Source organism: Chiloscyllium plagiosum, chromosome 2 (assembly GCF_004010195.1).
Source record: "Chiloscyllium plagiosum isolate BGI_BamShark_2017 chromosome 2, ASM401019v2, whole genome shotgun sequence".
NCBI lineage: Eukaryota > Metazoa > Chordata > Chondrichthyes > Orectolobiformes > Hemiscylliidae > Chiloscyllium > Chiloscyllium plagiosum.
In genome coordinates, this window is record NC_057711.1 from 10,234,598 (window position 1) to 10,257,820 (window position 23,223).

The 23,223-nt window shown below is 41.3% G+C and overlaps 1 protein-coding gene across 8 annotated transcripts in view; it reads right to left on the reverse strand.

The window, feature by feature from the left end:
• Positions 1-23,223, reverse strand: part of htt (huntingtin) — a 241,245-nt gene that overhangs the window by 55,362 nt on the left and 162,660 nt on the right. For 4 of the 8 annotated variants that reach the window (XM_043703763.1, XM_043703736.1, XM_043703754.1 and 1 more), the window contains exons 32-41: positions 19,608-19,686; positions 18,412-18,573; positions 17,381-17,436; positions 17,059-17,207; positions 13,197-13,333; positions 8,713-8,829; positions 6,446-6,568; positions 5,693-5,931; positions 3,281-3,423; positions 2,409-2,616 (exon numbers count right to left, since the gene is read on the reverse strand). In XM_043703763.1, the coding sequence (XP_043559698.1) occupies positions 2,409-2,616; positions 3,281-3,423; positions 5,693-5,931; positions 6,446-6,568; positions 8,713-8,829; positions 13,197-13,333; positions 17,059-17,207; positions 17,381-17,436; positions 18,412-18,573; positions 19,608-19,686 (1,413 nt within the window). Of the gene's footprint in view, positions 1-2,408; positions 2,617-3,280; positions 3,424-5,692; positions 5,932-6,445; positions 6,569-8,712; positions 8,830-10,393; positions 10,418-13,196; positions 13,334-17,058; positions 17,208-17,380; positions 17,437-18,411; positions 18,574-19,244; positions 19,278-19,607; positions 19,687-23,223 lie in introns of all 8 variants that reach the window. The other 4 variants (XR_006313622.1, XM_043703713.1, XM_043703746.1 and 1 more) reach the window with 2 other exon arrangements.

Genomic DNA, 23,223 nt, shown 5'->3' on the forward strand with positions numbered 1-23,223 from the left:
GCTACCCATCTTGTTAAACAGTCACTCCATCCAGCACTGTTGCAGTGGTAGGACTGCGTTCCATCTACAAGATGAATTGCAATGACTCACCAAGGTTCCCTGGTGCCTTTGAAATGTTTGAAACCTGTACTATCTTGAAGAATAAAAGGCAGCAGACACAAGGGAACACCACCATCTGCAGGCTCTCAAACACTGACTAAGTTGAAGTTCAAAACAGTTGTTTCAATGCTGCTGAATATCAATGACCTGAAATGCCTTTCACAACACTGTGGATGCATCTAGACAATATGATCATAGGAATTCAAAAAGGCAACTGACTGCCACCTACTCAAGAGCCACTAAAGATGAACAATACATTCTGATATAGCAAGTGACACATACATCCCACAAGAGAATAAAAAAGGTAACTGGGAGACTAGGAAAACAAGTACACAGTCTGCGTGCTCACACACTTCTCCATATCTTTGAAGGAAAAGTTGGACTGAACAACCCATGTCCATGTTAGGTTGCTGGACAAGTTGGAGTTGATAATGTTCTCACTACTTTGCAACTCCTGTCACATTCAGCAATTGAGAGGAAGGATTGGGAGGTCACTGTCCTGGCAGCCATTCAAATGAACTGCTCTGCCAGGAACAATGCAATCTTTCGGGGGTAACTGGCAGAATAGTCAGTCACAATAATATTAACCAGTCTACGATTCTTTAGTCCAGAAAGGGTGCAAGCTCACAACTAACACAAAAGGTGGTGGCATTTAGTGTGCTTTCCTTTATTGGGAATATTGAGTACAGGAGTTGGGAGGTCATGTTGTAGCTGTACAAGACATTGGTTAAGCCACTTTTGGAATATTGTGTGCAAATTTGGTCTCCTTCCTATTGGAAAGATGTTGTGAAACTTGAAAGGGCTCAGAAAAGACTTACAAGGATGTTGCCAGGGTTGGAGGATTTGAGCTATAGGGAGATGCTGAACAGGCTGGGGCTGTTTTCCCTGAAGCGTCGGACCCCGAGGTGTGACCTAATAGAGGTGTATAAAATCATGAGGAGCATGGATAGGATAGATCGACAAAGTCTTTTCCCTGGGGTACGGGCGTTCATAACTAGAGGGCATAGGCTGCGGGTGGGAGGGGAAAGATGTAAAAGAGACCTGTGGGGCAACATTTTTGTGTGTGCGCACGCGTGTGTGTCGGGGGTGTTGGGGGGGGGGGCGGGGAGAGATGTTGGTGAAGAGAGAATCGGCTGCCAGAGGAAGTGGTGGAAACTAGTACAATTGCAACATTTAAAAGGTATCCAAGATGGGTATATGAATAGGAAGGGTTTAGAGGGATATGGGCCAAGTGCTTGCAGGTGGAACTACATTGGGTTGGGATATCTGGTTGACATGGACGAGTTGGACCAAAGGGTCTGGTGTCCATGCTGTACATGCTGTACATCTCTATGACTCTATGAAAGGGTGTGAGCACACCTCAGACAGGGTGAGCAAAAGGGTGCCAGTGCAAGGGCACAAGCAGGCAGCAAGCATGATACTGATAAGGAGTGAGTGCACCAGTGGCAAGGAGCAAGCACAGAAACAAAAGTGAGTGTGTAGGTAAGGACGCAAATGCATGAATGAAAATAATGGTGAATCACGTAGCTTCTCAGTGGACTATAATAAAACACCAACCTTTTCCAGCATAGCATTTAGTTGGTTTTTTTCTGACTTTTTCTTGGGGTGTGGGAAGTCAATACCTTATTATGCTATTCTTTGTTCAAGAACAAAGTGGCACAATATAGAACAAATACAGTTTGTGCAGGGGTCTGGCAAAACTTGTTGTCTTCCCCCACCACCTTTCTGTTATCAATTGAAAAAAGGCTAAAATTGTTTTAAGAACACAATGCCGTATTCGCCAGTGCCTTAACAGCAAAAGTGCCCAACGCATGTCTCACTTTCCTTGAACAACAATTTGTGCTTTGAGTAAAACATCCCAAGTATCTTCACAAGAGTGGAATTAGGCAAAAACTTGCAACAACTCAAAGGAAGAGACATTAAAGCTAGTGGCTGACCAATAAACCAAAGGGATAGTTTTTCAACAAACAGTATCATAAGAAAAGTGGCAGAAATCTCCTAAGAAAGAAACTCCAGAGCCGAGGGCCTCTGCACCAATAGGGGTGAAGTAAGTGGGGATAATGACGGCAGAATCGGAAAGTGCAGAGATCACAGATTTGTAGACAGAAGGATGCTTGGCAGGGTTAATGCCATGGAGGAATTTGAAAACAATACTGCAGGACAAAACATCAACATAATTTATCAACTTCATTCTACTTATATTCAGAGACTGATTTCTTTTTATTCCATTTGCTAGGTGCACTATACAAAAGAGTACGGTGCTGTTATATTTCACAGGGAATCAAGAGCCTTCTGTTTGTTGTACTTACTTTGGGGTCTGATGCACCTCTGACCACCAGCTGTAGTTTGTGTAGTTCACAAGCAGTAGGATTTGGCACCAAAGCAGTACTAAAGATGGGTGAGTGGGAATTATGGACTGAACCAAGGCATTCAAACTTTCCAATGTGTAAAAGCTTCCATCAAAGCCATTCCCCACAATCAATCTAGTGGCAGCTGCTGTGATTCTTCTAAACATCCCTGAAAGAAAGGGAGGAGGATATGCATTTACATAGTGCCTTCCATGACTTAAAGCTGCCCCAACACGCTTTGGAACCATTTAAAGTCCTTTTGAAGATTTGGAAGGGAGAAAAGATGACACCAATTTGTATAAAGCAAGCTTTCTTAAACAGCAATAATGACTAGATGAATCTTATTCTCTGTAGTGATATTAGTTGAGGGAACAAATATTTCCAAAACATCAGGGGACTCTTCTACTATGCTTCACATGGGCTACTTGAGATGCACCTGATAGGGAAGACTGGATCTTAGCTTAATGTCTTATCTGAAAGATGGGGCCTCTGTAAGGAAATCCCTTCACTACAGCACTGGGAATGTCTGTCTAAATTCATATGTTCAAGGCCCTGGAATGGAAGTGGAACTCAACTTCTTGACTCTTACGAGTCCACTTTTGAGGGAATTCAATGTTATCCATGTTGTGATCTCCCAGATGGGAGATGAAACTAAACACTGCTTACTCAAATCGGAATGAAAATACTACACTCCTGGGAGAAGTTCAAATGTAATAAGTGGGCTTCTTCGGAGAATGGATGTGAATGATGGCCCAAGCACAAAATCTAATATTAGTATTTGTTAAAGTATTTCAGCTCGTATCCTTTCTGCCAGAAAGGGTAAGCTGTGTTACCTGATTTGAAGATGTGTATGAGGCACATAAGCAGAGTGCCAATCTGCTGACAATAAAAGGAGTGCTGCTGTTCGCTCATGTCCACCTTCAACTGCTTATTTACAATGTCCTCAAGGAGGATCCCCACCATCTGCAACAGGAACCTGCACAAAGAGAAGAATGCACGAGTCAATTACTAGTCTGCTGCAGTACTGTGTCCAATTTGAATTAACTCACTTTCAAACAAGATGTCAAGCTTTGGATAAGATGAAGACGAGACTTACTCAGGATAAGGGACTTCAGTTTATGAACAGACTGGATTAGTTAGGACTCTCTCACTAGAGGTCATAAGAAACCTACAAAATTCTAATAGGACTAATCAAATTAAATACAGGAACAATGTTCCCAATGACCAAGAGTCTGGAACAAGGGGTCATATCCTATAGATATGGGGTAGGCCATTCAGGACTGAGACAAGGAGAAATTTCTTCACCCAGAGAATGGTGAGCCTGTGGAATTCTCTTGTTGTTGAGTCCAAAACATTAAAATGTTTTTTATGAAGGATTTAGATATAATTCTGTGTGTTAAAGGGCATGGCGCAAAAGCAGGAACATGTTACTGAGTACTGAATAGAAGAGCAGATTCAAAGGGCCAAATACCTGCTCCTATTTTCTACAGGCCTACCTCAGTTCTCCAGTACAAACATCCTAAATCCATATCCAAAGGAGGTGAGCCGGCTCTTAAAAAAAGACTGGCTTTACAAATAGAAGCAGAGTTTACAAAAAGAAATTACGTTAATTTTTAACATCACTAGTTAGGCCTCAGTTATTGTACTGCTTTCAATTCAGGGTAACTCACATTTAAGCAGAATGTCAAAGCTCGAGAGAAGGAGCAGATAAGATTTACTAGTGATGAGAGGCTTCAGAGAGACTAGAGAAACTGGGTCTGTTCTCCTTACATCAGGGAATGTTAACAGAAAATTTTGTAGAGGTGTTTAAAATTGTCTGGAACTGTTCTGGTACAGGAAGACTGGTCTCAAGATTTAGTATAATTGATAAATCAAATAACAGGGAAGATATTATTCAACAAATCACAATAAATTTGAACACAGTTTGAGGGGGTGATGGAAGCAGATTCAATAGTAAACATACAGAAAGGAATTCCGATATGTCTAATTATATGCTTCTATTTTAAACTCTAACTTTTTCAAAGCCATGTTATGAAGTGTTACAATCCAAATATTGCATTTCTTGACAATGCAAATATTTGCTTTTGCTATGAAGAGAAGCTGTAGTTTTGTACAACAATCCATGTCATGTAATTTGTTTTTGGAAAGTTTGACTTCTACCTTTGACAAAATGCTCCACATAAACATCTTAGACCAAACACTCTGCAAGATTAGTCACCAGTTAAGTTACACTTCATGCCACAGCATGCACAACAGTCTTAGTTTCTTGTTTACAGCAATACAAACAAACAAGCAAATCAGGAGAAGGAATAGACCAGTCAGCCCCTTGAACCAATTTCACCATTCAATAGGATCTGTTTGTACGGTGAATCCCAAATTCCCACCTTCTCCTGGTAAACTTATCTACCTACTAGGTTGTAAGCTTGCTCACTGAACTGGGGAGAAAGTGAGGACTGCAGATGCTGGAGATCAGAGCTGAAAATGTGCTGCTGGAAAAGCGCAGCAGGTCAGGCAGCATCCAAGGAACAGGAGAATCAGCCCTGTTCCTTGGATGCTGCCTGACCTGCTGCGCTTTTCCAGCAACACATTTTCAGCGCTGCTCACTGAACTGGTAGATTTGTTCTCAGATGTTTCGTCACCATGCTAAGTAAAATCAGTGAGCCTCCGATCTACCTATGCTTTATAAATAATCTATGAGATATGTCCCTCTGCCTTCTGAGGCAGTGTTCCAAAATGGGATCCCTTAGAAAAAATTTAATAAAAAGGACCTAACCATAAACCATGCCCCTCGTTCTGGCCTTACCTACTGGAGGAAACATTATTGCAACACCTATCTAGACTGGATCTTATAAACTTCAACCAATTCCTTCTCCCTCCCTCTTCAAAACTCCAGTAGAATCAAGCCCAGAAGACACAAGAAACTCACAAGACAACACAATAATTCCATCTAGTAAACCTCCTCTGAACTGCCTTCAATGCATTTACATCCTTCCTTGAATAAAGAGACCAAAACTACAGACAGTATTCAAGATGTGGTTTCACTAATGCCCTGTATAACTGAGGCATAATTTACTCTTGTAATAAAGGATAGCATTCCATTCGCTATCTTGATTACGTATTTCCCTCAATTGTGCACCCCGCTATTAGATTAGAGCAAGAATCTTCTGATAGAAGGTGGAAGTATCAATCTGTGTCTTTTTGCAGCACTATCATCACTTTACTATAAGCTAGCAAACCATGCGTACCTGGCAAATGTTTCTTCTGGGAGATGTTTACTCTGTGCCTCTTCATTCTGTTCCTCTGGTGGGACAGTCTGATTCCCTCGGTCCCTCAGCAAGGCTATGTTCTGGCAGGAAATCAAATAAGGAGACAAGGCCAATTCTTGAACCCGTGACAGAACAATATCCTCAGTCGACTGAGAAATGAGGACCCGCAGGATAGCTAGGATACCGGATATCCAAAGCTGAACTGTTCCAACTGATGCCTACAAGATAAACAATATCCAGTTATTACTCCTTTAGTTCGTTACTGCAAGAAGGAAAGAAAAATATCTTGGAATTCAAGATTTCAGAAGCTGAATTTACAAAAGTGAGCACTATTCTCACTTTCTGAATGCAGTAACCACCAACACTCGCTCCCAACCAATTCAGACAGCTGCTCCACATAAAGTTGCTTTTAACACAACTCAAACCCAAATAACAATTTATATTATCTTTAACAAATTAAAATCTCCCAGGTTTGCTTCATGACAGCTTTATGGAACTAAGTGGACAGACAGCCATATAAGGAGATATCAGGTTGGATGGCCAAAAAGCTGGGACACAAGCTAGGTTTGATAGAGTGTGTAATAGTGGAAAAACAGGAAGGGAGGTAGAGAGATAGAGAAAGTCATTTCGGAGATTTGGGCTTGGCCAGCTGAAGATACAGCTGCTAATTGGTAGCAAGTAAAATGGGAATGCTCAAGAGGCCAGAACTATCAGATTCTGAGAGTGGCTTACCAGGGTGCACGGCATAGCAAACATACTCTTCAACAACATGTCAACAGGTCGCAGTGATGAAGGTGCCACTGTCTCAAAGAGTGTATTCAGCACACCTAAGGCTTCATGTGAATCAAGGTGCATCTACACAAACAAATTAATAAATAATGCATATATTTATATCCACTTTTTCTATGAGACATAAAACTAAACTCAGCAGTATCGGAAGTTTGCAAGTGCAATCACAACTGCAAATCCCTCCATGCTTTCTTTCTCTTGATTTATCAGTCTCCTTGTATCCATTCAAGTAAAGACAATTCTCAGATCTCCCAACAAGCGCTGTATTAAAAGAAACTGCCTGCATTAACCAGTAGTACTAGAATGCTGGGGTCAAGGATTTCTGCTCAAAATGTGATGTTTTCTTTCAAAGTTTGTGCGAAGATTTGTAGCTCGGGTGCTCGTTGTTGTGGTTCTGTTTGCCGAGCTGGAAGTTTTTGTTGCAAACGTTTCATCCCCTGGCTAGGCGACATCATCAGTGCTTGGGAGCCTCCTGCGAAGCGCTTCTTTGATGTTTCCTCCGGTGTTTATAGTGGTCTGTCCCTGCCGCTGCCGGTTGTCAGTTTCAGCTGTCCGCTGTAGTAGTTGGTATATTGGGTCCAGGTCGATGTGTTTGTTGATGGAGTTTGTGGATGAATGCCATGCCTCTAGGAATTCTTTGGCTGTTCTCTGTCTGGCTTGCCCTATGATAGTAGGGACCCCTAGGACTCAATGACACACAAACCAACAGCCACGCTCAGACAACAACTCACCAGAATGAAGGACCTGATACCCAACATGAGCAAAACTAATGTAGTGTACAAAATACCATGCAAGGACTGCACAAAACACTATATAGGACAAACAGGAAGACAGCTAACAATCCGCATACATGAACATCAACTAGCCACGAAACGACACGACCAGCTATCCTTAGTAGCCACACACGCAGACAACAAGCAACATGAATTCGACTGGGACAACACTACTATCATAGGGCAAGCCAGACAGAAAACAGCCAGGGAATTCCTAGAGGCATGGCATTCATCCACAAACTCCATCAACAAACACATCGACCTGGACCCAATATACCAACCACTACAGCGGACAGCTGAAACTGACAACCGGAAGCGGCAGGGACAGACCACTATAAACACCGGAGGAAACATCAAAGAAGCGCTTCGCAGGAGGCTCCCAAGCACTGATGATGTCGCCTAGCCAGGGGACAAAACATTTGCAACAAAAACTTCCAGCTCGGCGAACAGAACCACAACGATGTTTTCTTTATACAATTCACAAAAAGCCAGAACTTTTTGCGAATTATTCCTGCAATTTGAGCACTAGTTTTTGAAATATTGTCTCGAAACAAGTTCTATCCATAAAATCTGACAAATTCCCAGAGTGAATTAACCCTCACTGCAGGTTTCCACTAATAGCAATCCTTTGGAGATCTTCTTCAATCATTCAGAAATTGATCTGGTTCTTACAGTTTCTTTTGACCAAAGTACAATAAAAGGTAAGTTACAAAAACTCAATGTGAGTTTTGCTTCAATTTACTTAATAAACTAAAATTCCAACATAACTTAAAAATACTGAATTTGATTAAATAAGATTATAGAAAGTTGATGAACTATCACAGTAAAAACACAAATCTATTTTTATAGGTTTTAACTAAAATTCAAGCTGCTACTTTTAAAAATATAAAAGGACAATTTAAAGTAATACCTTAAAAAAAACAAACATGTTTTAACACATTGCCTAACTGGCTCTGGATTTTCATTGAGATTAGACCAAAATGAGTTTTACTACAAACTCGGGGAAAAAACAAATCGGTTCAAAATGGCACAACTTATACTAGAATTAATAACTGCAAACAAAGCAGAAACACTAAATCTGGAGTTCGAAGTAGAAGCTGTAGCACATCAACAGGCTATTCAGCTTAATTGGTTGGTGCTGCTGGTTAAGCTCTACTCTAGTCTACTCCCATATAACTTCAAACTCCATCAACATTATCCTTCAATTTCTCCCTCTCTCTCATGTTTATCCAGATTTGTCTTAATTGCATCTGACATTTCCCCCTGTCCATGGTAGTGAGCTCCATGTTCTCTCATTCTCACTGCTCTCCAGCAAAGAGATGGTCTCCTTCTCTGTACGTTTTATAAAATACAATCATAAGCAGCAAGAACCACAGGGAACAGTGCAAGCTGTTCACAAATGTTTCAGAACCAGAGTGTCTATATGCCTGTCTGTACCTGTTGTTTAGCCAGCAACGGTAGAATCATGTCAGCTATCTGACGAGAAAGACGCTTCCACTTATCTTCATTCTCCTTGTGACACTGTTGCAACACCAGAATTAACATCTCCAGGACCTGCAGTGACAAAAAAAAAACAACAATGGAGCAACTAACATTCATATGCTTCACCTGCCTACTTGTTATTTTCTTTTAATGATACAAAAGAGTCTGAGGGAAAGCGGAGATGACACTGACTCCAACTACTCATGGGAAAATGTAGAGGTGAACAGTGGAAAGCCAGGGGTATGTAGACAAACACCAGAGTTGTTCTAACAAGTTCCCATTCTGATGTTTGTTCAGCTAGGATTGATGGATACCAGTGCTTTGATTCCCCTAGTTTGGGCTGTTTACAAGAACAACTTGAATTTATATCAGGCCTTTAAAGTAGTAAAATGTTCCAAGACACTTCCCAGACACACCCTTAGATAAAATTTGACAGCATTCTAGAAGAGGAGATATTAAGGCTAGTTCAGGCATGGCAGAAGTAGATTTTTTAAGGAGCAACTGAGGAGGAACAAGGAGAAAAGGTGCAGGCAGGTTTACAACAAAAAAGGTTATTTCAAATGAAGGCATGACCAACAATGGTGAAATAACAAAAACTAGGGATACACCAAGGCCACATTTGGAAAAGCACAGGTATCTATCAACAGGCCATTCAGCCACTCAAGCTTGTTCTACCATTCAGTTCAATGATGATTCATCTACACCTCAACCTGATCAGCCTCAATACTTTTACTGAACAAAAGTGAGTTGACCTCAATCTTCAACATTTGTACTGACTTTTGAGTATCTGCAGATTTTTGAGGAAAAGTTCCAGATTTCTAACAGAGTTTGCAAAAAAAAACACTGCTTTCAGCACCCTACTCTAATCCAAAATATATCAATCTTTCATAAAACAGGAAAAGGCGGCCCTTCACACTTTCTATCCTGCCCCACAATTTAATTACATTTAGATATTAAATTCATTTACCACCTGCATTCCATATCCCTTCTCTAGCAAAATCTAAATCTTGAACATTTTAATTAGCTCCAGATTCACAGTGTTTTGCAGGAGTTGTGTGTTCAACTGTACTTATAGGAGAATGTTTTATGACTTCACAGCCTCTTTATAATTTTAAGGTGAAATCCCCATTTTATGGATTCCAAACTTGGTTTTGCAACCAGTTTGAGTTTTGAATCCAATTTTTTATTCATACAACTGGGTAAGGGAACTGATTTAGTTCCATAAACTGAAGTCTGAATGAACACCAATTCCCTAAATTCCAAATAAATAAGAGTTTCTGGTGCTTACAACAGAATCAAAGTAAACTAAATAGGGGAAAAGATTTTTAATACCAGGAGATGGAGGGATAGTCAGAAGGGAGCAAGAAAAACAGTTTTCTTTTGAAGATGGTATTTTCACAACCCTAATCTTCGCCCAAAAATACAGTGGGCCAATGTTTTTCAACACACATGACAGCACCAGCCACTCCCACGTTAGGTAAGAACAGACAGGAATAGTACAGCGCTCCCAATGGACTGATCCAATATCAAGCCAAAAGCATCAACTTTCAAACAAGTCAAACTCAACTGTTTCCAAATGCTGAAAAGCGTATTTTGTCAATTTTGGCCATAAAAGAATTAAACCTGCAATTCTTACCATTTCAAGATGTTTATTGCAAATCTATTTAAAAAAAGAAAACTAGGTTTATTAGAGCATTCGGGCTAAGACATGACAGTTGCTGCACCACAATTCCAGCTAGCTGGAGCAACTGAACTGTGGTGCTAGCCATTCGACTGGACATTATTAATTGGTCTTTCATAACTGTAGGAGTCAAGATGTCAATCTAAATCAGTACATTGCAAAATATTTAGAACAGTCATTGAAGTAGAACTGTGTACGAGACATGCATTGATCAAACACCAGACTGTACATCAAGAATTCGTGTTATGAAATAGAATGGAAATAGTGGAAATAGGCAGCATAAAAGACAGTGTTCTGAAAAACTCTACACCAGAATCATGAATCGTGCATGCGCAAACAGGTCTACACCCAGATTAATAATAACACCCCTTTACAGCTGCTGACAGATGTGCTGTGCATTTCCAGGGTCTCCAGATTCAATTCAGCTTCTTAGCAGAGGATTTCTTCCTTAAATAATGCCAACAGAAAGCAAGATAATGAAGGGGGACAACAGGCTGAATGATAAAAACCAATAAGGATGATGCAGAAAGTACAGAACAAAATATTCCAGCCATTAACTTAGACAAACATCCAAGGGACACTTGAGTGCTGAGCACATGTACAGCTGGTTTTAAGAATAGATAGTGGATTAAAAAGCCACTTTTAGGATGCTGGGAGATAATGCTGAAGCAATTTTCAAATATTACTGCCCCGTTTGGCTGATGACTGTGGGGCACACTTGAAGGAAAATAGGAAAGAGGCATGCATTTTCCATGCCTCTCAGGTTTCATTCACCCTCTATAAATTAGAGCATGAACAAGCTACTTTCTCATGCAACTGATGCACAATGAAAGAAAGAAAATGCTACGCTGTTTAATATGACATGCATAGCAAATAAAACAGATTCATTTCACAGGTGAATGTTAACTTTCCCAGGCTTGGTGCAAGGGTGCCAAGTTTATGCTACAGAGGAACTAGGATAGGGTGAGGACAGTTGGAGAAAGAGGAGAAGGTTGGAATATAAGTATTACACAACACAAACAATAACTCAACCAAACCTGAGGAAGGGGGAGATGTAAAGAATAAGGACATGTGACTGTATTGTGATCGTTTAAGTATGTAAAGGGAAAGTATTTAACAGGATGACGCTATCAGTGCAGGGCGTTCAAGATTTGCCTACCTCAGGCTCCCCAACTCTATGACTTTCTTCTGTTATTTTAACACGTTTTATAGGAGGGCCCAAACATCAGTTTTAATAAAAAGCAGATGAAGGAACATATCATGAGTGGGTTAAGTGTCTGTACTTTAAAACAGCCAATTAGCCATTTATTTGGCAAATCAAATTGTGCATCAGGCTGTCACTTACATTGTTGATCAGATATTCAGTGACTATAAAGAAATTGTTCAATCAGCTGTAACCATCTTAAAGTTCAATACAAAGAGTGCTTGCTGAAAGGAATGAACACCTCGGATCATTGTAACAAGTTTGTCTAATCACCATTCCTTCAACCAACTTCCAAAGCTCAACTTTTAAAAACCTTTGATTTCCTTTTGTTGGGCTGTTAACAGATCCAACAATCTGAAACTAAGCCAGTTTAGGGTAGGATGCGTCTTTGAGAATATACTGGCTTTAAAAGTAGGTGCACAACAATAATACAGGGACAGAAGATAAATTATGAGGAAGGGCTAGTGTTTCGACGAAGGGTGAGGTAATTAAGGTGTCCATAAGTAACAAAGGATTTGATGGAGTGCAGGTAAAAAAGCTATTTTCCCCAGAGTTAATCAAGAATAAGTGAGCAGGGCACATAACCTGAATGTTACAGGACTCTTTCTACCCAGATTCTGGTGGTGCTTCATGGTCAATTGAAAATTTCAAACCAGAGATCGATAATATCTCAATTTAACAAAAATCTAAAACCCACAGAACCAACATAGATTCATGGAGTTCAGACACAAATTTCCCTGGATCTAACGTTCATCAATTTCCTGCCTTGCCTAGGCCATCGTGCCAAATATTAACATGGTGGGAAGGTGATGGAATACTCTCCCTTTGATGATGAATAGAATTAAGAATGCTGAGGAACTCAAATCCACCCAAGACAAAGTGGCCACTTGAATAGTACCCCATCCAACACCCATGAATGTTCACTTCCTCCAAAAGCAGTGCACACAAGAGTTGGAGCATTTACCATTTAAAAATGCTCTGCAGCAAAGCTTTTTTCAATAGAACCTTCCAAATATATGCCCACTTTGACCTAGAAGAACAAGGACAGCAGCAGACAGGAATACCAGCACCTCCAAGCAACCCTTTTAGCCACATTTCATCCTGACCGAGATCTACATCACCATTCCTTCACCGTATTAGGGTCAAAATCCTGGAGCTCCCCTCCTAACAGCATTGCACCATCACTTCACAGACTGTGATGACGGGAAAGGTGTGGTTCACTACCACCTTCAAGGGCAATAAATGCTATCCTAACCATTGATGCTCATATCCATTGAATGAACAAAGAATATGTAAGTGGCAGAACAGATCTGAGGACCTAACATAGCTGTTTCTGTCTGTGTCTTGCAATCAATATCCTGTGGGATGCCATATCCCGTTGTGTGCTATGCTTCTTTTGTCCAGCTTTCATAAACATTTCATTATCCTGGCTCAACCTACAAATTGCACTCCAGGGCACTTTAAAGAGGGAGAGGAAGACGAGGAATGGGGATGAGGAAGGATGGGGGGGGGGGGGGGGGGTCTGGTTTTAGGAAAAAATAAACATGTGTGTACCTGGTGGTATTGGATGAGTCTCAGCAACATAGAAACCACCACTTCTTTCTGTGTATCCAGTTCCTTGCCAGCATCAGCTTTATTGGTCCCTCGCAGAACAAACAGATCGTGAACTATAGGCTGCAGTGCCGGGATTGCTATTCAAAAATACAAAAGAAAAACGTATTGGCTGGATTCTTACAAAAATATCTAAACACGAAGTGCACGCTCTTCAAAAAGAGCAGGTTCAATACATTGGTCCATGGGAGGAGAGTACGGTCCAATAATTATAGGCTGCGTAAACAGGGCCTCCATTCTCAAGAGCATAGAAGAATGAGGTGGCCTCAGTGAAACATATACAATTCTGAAGAGTCTTGGTAGGATAGCAAGAGACATTGTTTCCACTAACTTGGGAATTTAGACAATGAGGGCAACCATCTCAGAGTAAGGGGCTTATGATTGAGGACCTGGAAATCTTTGCAAAGAGAGTTATGATTCTTTGGAATTCTCCACTGCCAATAATTATCAGTGCTCCATCGTTCAAGGTTGAAGCAGAGATGGTTTTGATCTCTTATGGAATCAAGGAGAATGAGGAACTAGTGGGAAAATCAAGTGAAAGCCAAAGAGTACCAAAGAGGTGCAGGTCAGGAGAATTGGCCATGCTAAATTGCCCAGTGTTAGGTGCATTATTTAGGGGAGAAAGGGAGGTCTGCAGATGCTGGAGATCAGAGCTGGAAATGTGTTGCTGGAAAAGCGCAGCAGGTCAGGCAGCATCCAGGGAACAGGAGAATCGACGTTTCGGGCATAAGCCCTTCTTCAGGAACGTCGATTCTCCTGTTCCCTGGATGCTGCCTGACCTGCTGCGCTTTTCCAGCAACACATTTCCAGCATTATTTAGGGATAAATGTGGGGAAATGGGTCTGAGTGGGTTACTCTTCGGAGGGTCAGTGTGAACTTGTTGGGCCGAAGGGCCTGCTTCCACACTGTAGGAAATCTAATCATTACACGAAATGGTGGAGGAGACTCAATGGATAGTGTGACCTACTCCTGTTCCTAGTTCTCATGTTACCTCTCTGCAAGTTTTGATAATAATGAAGTAAACCAGTCTGAAATTTAGGCAAAAATGAAAATTCTGAAAATTGACAACACAACCATCAAAATCTGCAAAATGTTTGTATCAATGTAGCACCACTCAATCTCAGGACTTCTCAAAGTACTTTACATCCATTGAAGTACTTCTGAAATGTAGTCAGTATAGAAAACATAGCAACAAACTTGCGCACTGTAAGAGGAAAGTGACTTATTTTTAAAACAATGTTGGTTGAGTGAACGATAAGGATCAGGACACCAAAGATAACCCCCTTGCTGTTCATTGAAATGCCTTTCATAGCCATCTGAGGGGGAAGGCAAAGCTTTGGTGTAATGCCTCGTCAGCACTCCCTCAACAGTACACTAACCGTGCTAGTGCCCCTGGAGTAGGGATTGAACTTTCAACACTTGAACTCAGTGGCCAGAGTGCAACCCACTAAGCCACAGGTGATACTGATAAACATTTCAGAAAAAGTGTTTAAATAACCACTTTTACGACCAATATCGGAGATATAACTCTGCTGAGATAGGCCAAGTGATACCCGATAAATTGGCATTACTTAATGGAACTGCAAGCCTAAAAGAATACAGTATTATCACAATATTCACCTGCATCACCAGAAACAGTGTGAAGCTGCCATCTAATTTTATGTAACCATGATTTATGTTGATCCAGTTACAAACAAAATCATACTCAAAAACAGGCAACTACTAACTGTGATCTGAAACTCTCTTGTGGCCAGTCTTGTCAGTAAATATCAGAGTAAACCCTGAATCAATCAATCAGTCACAAACAGCTTAACAGCAAGTCAGAAGTTAAAAACATACATAGGCTGCCATTTAATTGCTCTGATCCCTGTCGTCAACAAGGCGGCAGCTCAACCCCCTTCTCAAAGGGGACTAGAGATAGCAACGAATGCTTGCCCAGCCAGTGACCTCTACATCCCATGAATAAATAAAATGAAACGTTAAACTGGTGACACCAAAGCTATTCTATAAATTGGGCAGAAATCTCACTCCAAGCTCATACAGTATAATCTGTACAAGCTTCAAAAGCTACATGTTTTTTTGGAATTTTTTACCAAGTTTCTTGCTCCACTGTTAAAACCCTATTCCTTGGTAGCATAAAGCAGAGTATGAAAAATCCAGCCACAGGGAAAATTCTACTCTTCAAAGCCCTATTACTTAGTCAGGTTAGTCATTCAGTCATTACAATGGTGTGAAGCAGGGGAGGATCTTCCTCCCACTCCGCCAAGGACATGCAGGTCCTTGGCCTCCTCCATCGCCAGATCCTGACCACACGATGCCTGGAGGAAGAGTGCCTCATCTTCCGCCTAGGAATCCTCCAACCACACGAGATGAATGTAGATTTCTCCAGCTTCCTCATTTCCCCTCCCCCCACCTTATCTCAGATTCAGCACTGCCCTCTTGACCTGCAATCTTCTTCCCGACCTCTCTGCCCCCACCCTCTCTCCGGCCTATCACCCTCACCTCCTTCCACCAATCGTATCCCCAGCACCCCTCCCCCAAATTCCCTCCTCCCTACCTTTTATCTCAGCCCGCTTGGCACACCAGCCTCATTCCTGAAGGGCTTATGCCCGAAACGTCAATTCTCCTGCTCCTCGGATGCTGCCTGGCCTGCTGTGTTTTTCCAGCACCACATTTTTCAACTCTGGTCTCCAGCATCTGCAGTCCTCACTTTCTCCTAGGTGAGTGAGCTTACCTACATCTCAACTGAACTCCTATCTTTCGCCAAGTAAATTTTGGAGCCACTTCTTCACAGAAGAAAATTCTCCTCTAACCCAATTCTCTCAACAAACTATTCTGACAGCATCTTGGGTTCTCTATTGGTTTTGAGTTTACTTTACAAGTATTTTTACAGAATCCTTAGTGTGGAAATAGGCCATTCGGCCCATCAAGTCCACAGTGACCTGAAGAGCATCCCATCCAGACCCAACACCCTACCCTATTCCTGTTTTCTCCTTGGTTAATACACCTAACCTACACATCCCTAAATACTATGGGTAATTTAGCATGTCTAATTCACCTAACATGCCCAGCGGAAACCCAAGACCACCGGAGAGAACATGCAAACTCCGCACAGAAAGTTACCCGAGGGTGGAATCAAACCCTTGTCCCTGGTGCTTTGAGGCAGCAGTGTTAGCCACTCAGCCATCGTGCCGCCCCAAATTAAATAGGATAAGAGACGTGGAAACATTCAACTCAAACAATCCTTGCTAGCATTTATGCTCTGCTCAAGCATCATGTCATTCTTCTCAGCTACCCCCATCACGTCCCTTCTCCCTATTGTTAAACATGTCCTGACTATCTACAAATACACTTTACAGTACTACAGAGTACCACTTTCTGAGCACTGTTCCACTGTTGATCTGTGAACTGGACTTCTTTGTGACTAGTCATACTGATGGCCTGTCATTTTGCTTTACTCCACAATGGAAAAAACAGCCTCTATTCTAACAAAACATCCAATGATTTTAAAGGTCACTCCAAGGCCATTCCTCAACCTTCATCATATCCTTACAGCTACAACCATGTGTACTCAAGTTTTGAACGAAATATAAGCTACTTTAAAAACAAACTTGATCAATTTTGACGTGACCTACACACCACTAAAAACACCCAAACTAATATTTCAGAAATTCCACATAACACCAAATACATTGCAACTCTAACTTTACTCTTAGCACTTATGACCAAAGATTTCACAGCAGTTATGCAACACAAATATAGTTAAACAATGCAACAAGAACACACTGTTTATCAGGGTCATTACCATGCGTAACAGCTTTCCGGCCACTGGCCATGATCCCATCACACAGTTGGATAATTTTGGGAATTCCAATGATTGGCTTGGAGTGATAGCGCTCATATGACAGCAATACCAGGAAGAAAAATATGTTTGGAATGATGGCCTCGGATTCCCTAGCAAAATTGCAACAGATAGCAGTTAGTAAACAAGTGATAAACAGTGCAAGCGATTATGCAGAAGGACAATGAGACCAAAGACACAATTAGAAATTTGAGAAAAGTCACTATGACGACAGATGCAACAGTTATAAGCTGTAAAACTGCCATTGACTATGGTTGGGACTCACCTAAACTGGCCCACCTCAATGTATTCAAACTGCTTCAGAACAAACCCAATGAATACCTACAAGAGAAATGAAATCCAACTGGATCATAGAATTACGCAGAATTTACAGCATTTAAGCAAATCATTCCATCCATCTGTTCCATAGTAGTGTTTATAAGTCACAAGAGTCCCCTATCATCCTTCACCTTATTTCAATTTTCTCATGTTTGTCTCGTCTCCCTGAAATGAATCTTTGCTGTTCACTTTATGAAACCCAACAATCCCACAGTGCTGGTAGAAAGGGAGCTCAAGATTTTGACCCAGTGCCATTAAGCAATAGGTACAGTTCCATGTTAGGATGCTGTCTGGCTTGGAGAGGAACTTGCAAATGGTGATGCTCCGTGTATTTGCTGTCACAGTCCTGCCAAGAAATACATGTGGAGATGTAAGGTGATACTGAAGGAGATTAGGTGAAGTCCTGTAGTGTATCAACAAAGTAGTATACACTGCTGTCACTGTGCGTTGATGGTTCAGGGAGAGAATGTTGAATGGGCTGCCAATAAAATGGCATGTTTTGTTCTGGATGGAATCTATGGAACTCAAACCCCAGCATGGTTTCTCATTGTGAAGGAGGAGAATTAGAAAGATTGGCAAATTCCAAATCATTTTGTAGACTGAAAAACAGCAAAACCTACAAAACTTACATATTTGTAATAAGTTAAATGCGGAGTGTCAATGGAACATAACATTCAGGTCCTTCAGACATGAACCAAGATGGCAACGAAATTTTACTACGAACTCCATTTAGCTACCTCTACTCCTGAACTAAAAGATGATTCATAATATTGGGGGGGCGGGGGGTAATTGTGATAGCATTGAGTTATTGCAGAACAATATTCTGTAGATCGTGAAACTCAGAATTTTCCTTTGCAACCTAGAGATGATAAATATTTAAAAATAACACTGGTTGCCTTTAAATGAACATTGCTGACCACCTTTAACTGCTTTTGCCGAGATAGGCTACAGGTTTCAGAACCTGAAGCAAGTACCAACCTGATCAGAATCAAGTAGACAGTAGTTCACCCTGAGTTGTACCAGCTGAGCCAACAAGTCAAGCACTTGTCTCTGCAGATGGACTGAAGTAGTTGTGGTGTACTGCTTCAAGGCCTTGATGACCAAAGGCTCAAAGAGTCGGATGTAGTTGTGTATGGCGTTCTACAATGCAGAAAGATACAGAAAAATCAGGTTGAGAACATGCCGAGGCAATCCGGACAAGCAAATCAACTGTCAGTGTGGGGAAAATGTAGCACATTCTACACAAATTAGCAGAAGATGGCTTGCTCACTTGCTGTTCCTGTCAAAGCTGGAAACTTTGACCAAGCCAACAAAACCTAATGCTGCTCTTCAAACAGTGCAACAGATCCTCCAACACTGACCGAATTCAAGCCCAACGCCTTTGGCCAAGAGGAACATTTCAACAAACTAGTAAAACTGACAGGCTAGACTATAAATAAATAAAATGGTGCACTTTCATACAGTATTGCTGTCTTGTTTCAAATAACTATTAAATTATTTTATTTTAGGATTATTTTCAAATGTACAGCCAAATAGAATGCTTTGGATACAGTATAATAAATTTGGGTTCAGGCGTATGGTAAGTCTAGCCTAGCCAAGGGGAACAGGGCACTTTCAGTCGACAGTTGTCAAAGCTCTTCACTATTGACTGTTATTCGACTTTTCTATTCACTATCATCCAATAACTGCATCATCCTTCTCTAATGCAATTACCAGAAAGCAAAGTGGATGGATGCACTTCATCTAACATTTTTATCGTCTAATGGATCATATATACATAACTAATATGGGTCACAAGAGAATGAACTCACATGGAGAACATCAACAGAATGCCAAATGGATTCCTGGATGCAGAAAGATTCAGCATTATATTAACTCCCAATTTCACACAACACACAGCCTCTCCCCAGCCAGTTCAGTGCAGCTTTCATTCAGACCCTGCCACACACACCAACTCAAAGCCGCATTCTCTCTCCTCCCAGCTCAAAGTCACATTCTTTCGTTCCTCAACTCCACATTTCGCATTTTTTGAAACTACAGTTGGGTTTCAAATATTGTTCGAAAACTACATTTGCTTTGTTACCAGATCTTTGTACCAGATCACCATGGCTCACCCAGTTAACTCACCCATTGCTATAAAAAAGTAATGTACACTTCAATGGAACAGGAAGTACCTTATCAGCTCGATGCCTGGTTACATTTGTCAGGTTGACCTTTAGTTGTGAAGAAACTTTCTGCAGCACATCAAACCATCTGAAATATAAAACAAGCAATTAGAATTCACTAACCTCTAATGATTTAGTACATTAATGTTATTTTTCTTTTTAGAAGAATCACAGTTTGAAATGACTTTACGTTAAACTATTCACATTACAAAACTATGTAGGATTACAAAAGACCTTCAGCTCAATTTATCAATGCTGGTGTTTTTGGTCTATTTGAGGATCCCTTCATCTTTTCTTAATCATGTCAGAATACACTCTTTTCTTCATTGTATGGCTATCGTCTCTTTTAAACTCCCAATCACTACTCTGTAGAAATGTAGGTTGTTCCAAGTTTCTATTGGATTTCTTGCCAAATATCTGCATCTCCTTTTGGTTTCATTGTATTCTTTTCGATCTAGTTAGTTATAAGAGTAATTGAAATATAAATATCAAGGATCTTATGACGAAGTGATAGAGTCCCTTTACTGAGTGGGGAGACTCAGGTTCAAGGTATAGGTGCTGATTGCCAGGCCAGCATTCCTAAGTATCCTCCTTGAACCATCAGGACACCCACAATGCTGTCAGATGGGAAGTTTCAGGACACTGAATCAGAAACAGTGAAGGAACGGTGATACAGCTGTAGATCAGGATCATATGCACTGTGGAGGGGAATTTACAGATTATGGCATTTCCACACGACTGTAGCCTTTGTTCTAAAAAGGTGGAAGGTGATGTTTTAAGACGAAGAAATAGGAACAAGAGTAGGGCATCCTGCCCCTTGAGCCTGCTCCCCCATTCAACAGCATCATGGCTGATCCAACATTCCACACGTTCACCTTCCTGTTTTTCCCCATAAACCTTGATCTCCCTTTTGATACGAATCTATTTCGGCCTTAAATATACACAAGCTCACTGTGGCAAGGAGTTCCAAAGACACAACCTTCTGAAAGAAGAAATTCCTCTGTATTAAATTAGCACCCCTTTATTCTAAGGGGATATGAGGACTCTCACATGAGGGGAAATAGTCTCACACCATTTACCCTGCCAAGTTTAACAAATTACTGCAGGGCATCTGTGGATGGTACACACTGCTTCCACTGTAGATAATGGGAAATTCTGCAATGGTTCATTGGCATTACCTCGAGGATGGATAGCCATATTCTCTTTTGACACGAATGTTAGTTGACACGAATTGGGTTGTTGCTCAATGCTTTTTGCATTTGGACATGGACTGCTTAAGTATCGGAGGAATCAATAAAATTACTGAACATAGTGTAACCATGACATGAGTGACCATCTTATTCTTTTAACCTCTATTTCTGGTCTTTCCTGCAAGTAGAAACATCCTTGCGAGGTCTAACCTATCAAAAGCTCTTCATAATTTTAAACTGTCAAAGCACCCCCTCAGTCCTGCAGTCACAGAGGTTGGCAGCACAGAAAACCACCCTTCAACCCATCAAATCTGTGCAGGTGAAAACACTATTCTAATCCCATTTTCCAGCACTTGGCCCATAGCCTTGTATGCCTTGGATCCCAAATGTACATTTAAATACTTCTTTAATAGAGTCATAGAATTGTACAGCATGGAAAGAGACCCCTCCATCCAATTCTCACATTCCAGTTAGATATCCTAAACTAATCTAATCCCATTTGCCAGCATTTGGCCCATATCCCTCTAAAGCCCTCCCATTCATATACCCATCCAGATGCCTTTTAAATGTTGTGATTGCACCCATCTCCACAACTACCTCTGGCAGCTCATTCCACACACGCACCACTGTCTGTATGAAAAAAACTGTCCCCTCCGGTTCCTTTTAAATCTTTCTCCTCTCACCGGAAACCCATACCCTCTAGTTTTGGACTCCCCTACCCTGGGGGGGGGAAGAGAAAAGACATTGGCTATTCACACTACGCATGCCTCTCATGACTTTATAAACTTCCAGGTTACCCCTTAGCCTCCGACACTCCAGGGAAAAAAGCCTCAACCTATTCAGCCTCTCCCGATAATTCAAATCCTCCAACCCTGGCAACATCCTTGTAAATCTTTTATGAACCCTTTCAAGTTTCACAACATCTTTCTAATAGAAGGCCAGAATTGCATTTAAGATTCCAAAAGTGGCCTAACCAGTGTCCTGTACAGCCGCAACATGACCTCCCAACTCCTGTAATCAATACTCTGACCAATAAAGGAACTCCATCTGCCACTCCTCAGCCCATTTGGCCCATCTGATCAAAATCCCATTATAATCTGAGGTAACCTTCTTCGCTGTCCACTACACCTCCAATTTTGGTGTCGTCTGCAAACTTACTAACTATCTCCCACGTTCACATCCAAATCATACATATAAATGACGAAAAGTAGTGGACCCAGCACCGATCCCTGTGGCACTCCACTGGTCACAGGCCTCCAGTTTGAAAAACAACCCTCCACCAACACCCTCGGTCTTCGACCTTCAAGCCAGTTCTGCAACCAAATGGCTAGCTCTCCCTATATTCCATGAGATCTAACCTTGCTAACCAGTCTCCCATGGGGAACCTTGATGAATGCCTTACTGAAGTCCATATAGATCACATCCACCCCACTCTGCCCTAATCAATCCTCTTTGCGACTTCAAAAAACTCAATCAAGTACGGAGACATAATTTCCCATGCACAAAGCCATGTTGACTATCCCTAATCAGTCCCTGTCTTTCCAAATATATGTACATCCTGTCCTTCAGGAGTCCCTCCAATAACTTGTCCACCACCGATGTCAGGCTCACCGGTCTACAGTTCCCTGGCTTGTCCTTACCACCTTTCTTATATAGTGGCATCACATTAGCCGACCTCCAATTTGCACCTCACCCGCAACTATCAAAGATACAAATATCTCAGCAAGGGGCCCAGCAATCACTTCCCCAGCTTTCCACAGAGTTCTAGGGTATACCTAATCAGGTCCTGGGGATTTATCCACCTTCATGCATTTCAAGGCATCCAACACTACTTCCACTGTAATATGAACATTTTTTAAGATGTCACCATCTATTTCCCCATATTCTATATCTTCTATGTCCTTCTCCACAATAAACACTAATAGAAAATACTCATTTAGTATCTCTCCCATCTCCTGCGGCTCCACACAAAGGTTGCCTTGCTGATCTTTGAGAAGCTTTATTCTCTCCAGAGTTACACATTTGTCCTTAAATTTTTTTTTTTTTTTTAAATCCCTTTGGATTCTCCTTAACCCTATTTGCCAAAGCTATCTCATATCTTGTTTTGGCCCTCCTGATTTCCCTCTGAAGTATACTCCTACTGCCTTTATACTCCAAGGATTCACTCGATATATCCCGTCTATACCTGACATAAGCTTCCTTCTTTTTCTTCATCAAAATCTCAATTTCTCTAGTCATCCAGCATTTCCTCCACCAATCAGCCTTTCCTGAAGCTGCCCATTTCTGAAGCTGCCCCATTTTCCAGCTGTCCCTTTTCCTGAGAACATCTGGCACCAACCAGCTTTTGAAAGTTCTTAGGTAAAAACAAGGACTGCAGATGCTGGAAACCAGAGGTTTCTTCGATGTGAAAGTGAGGACTGCAGATGCTGGAGATG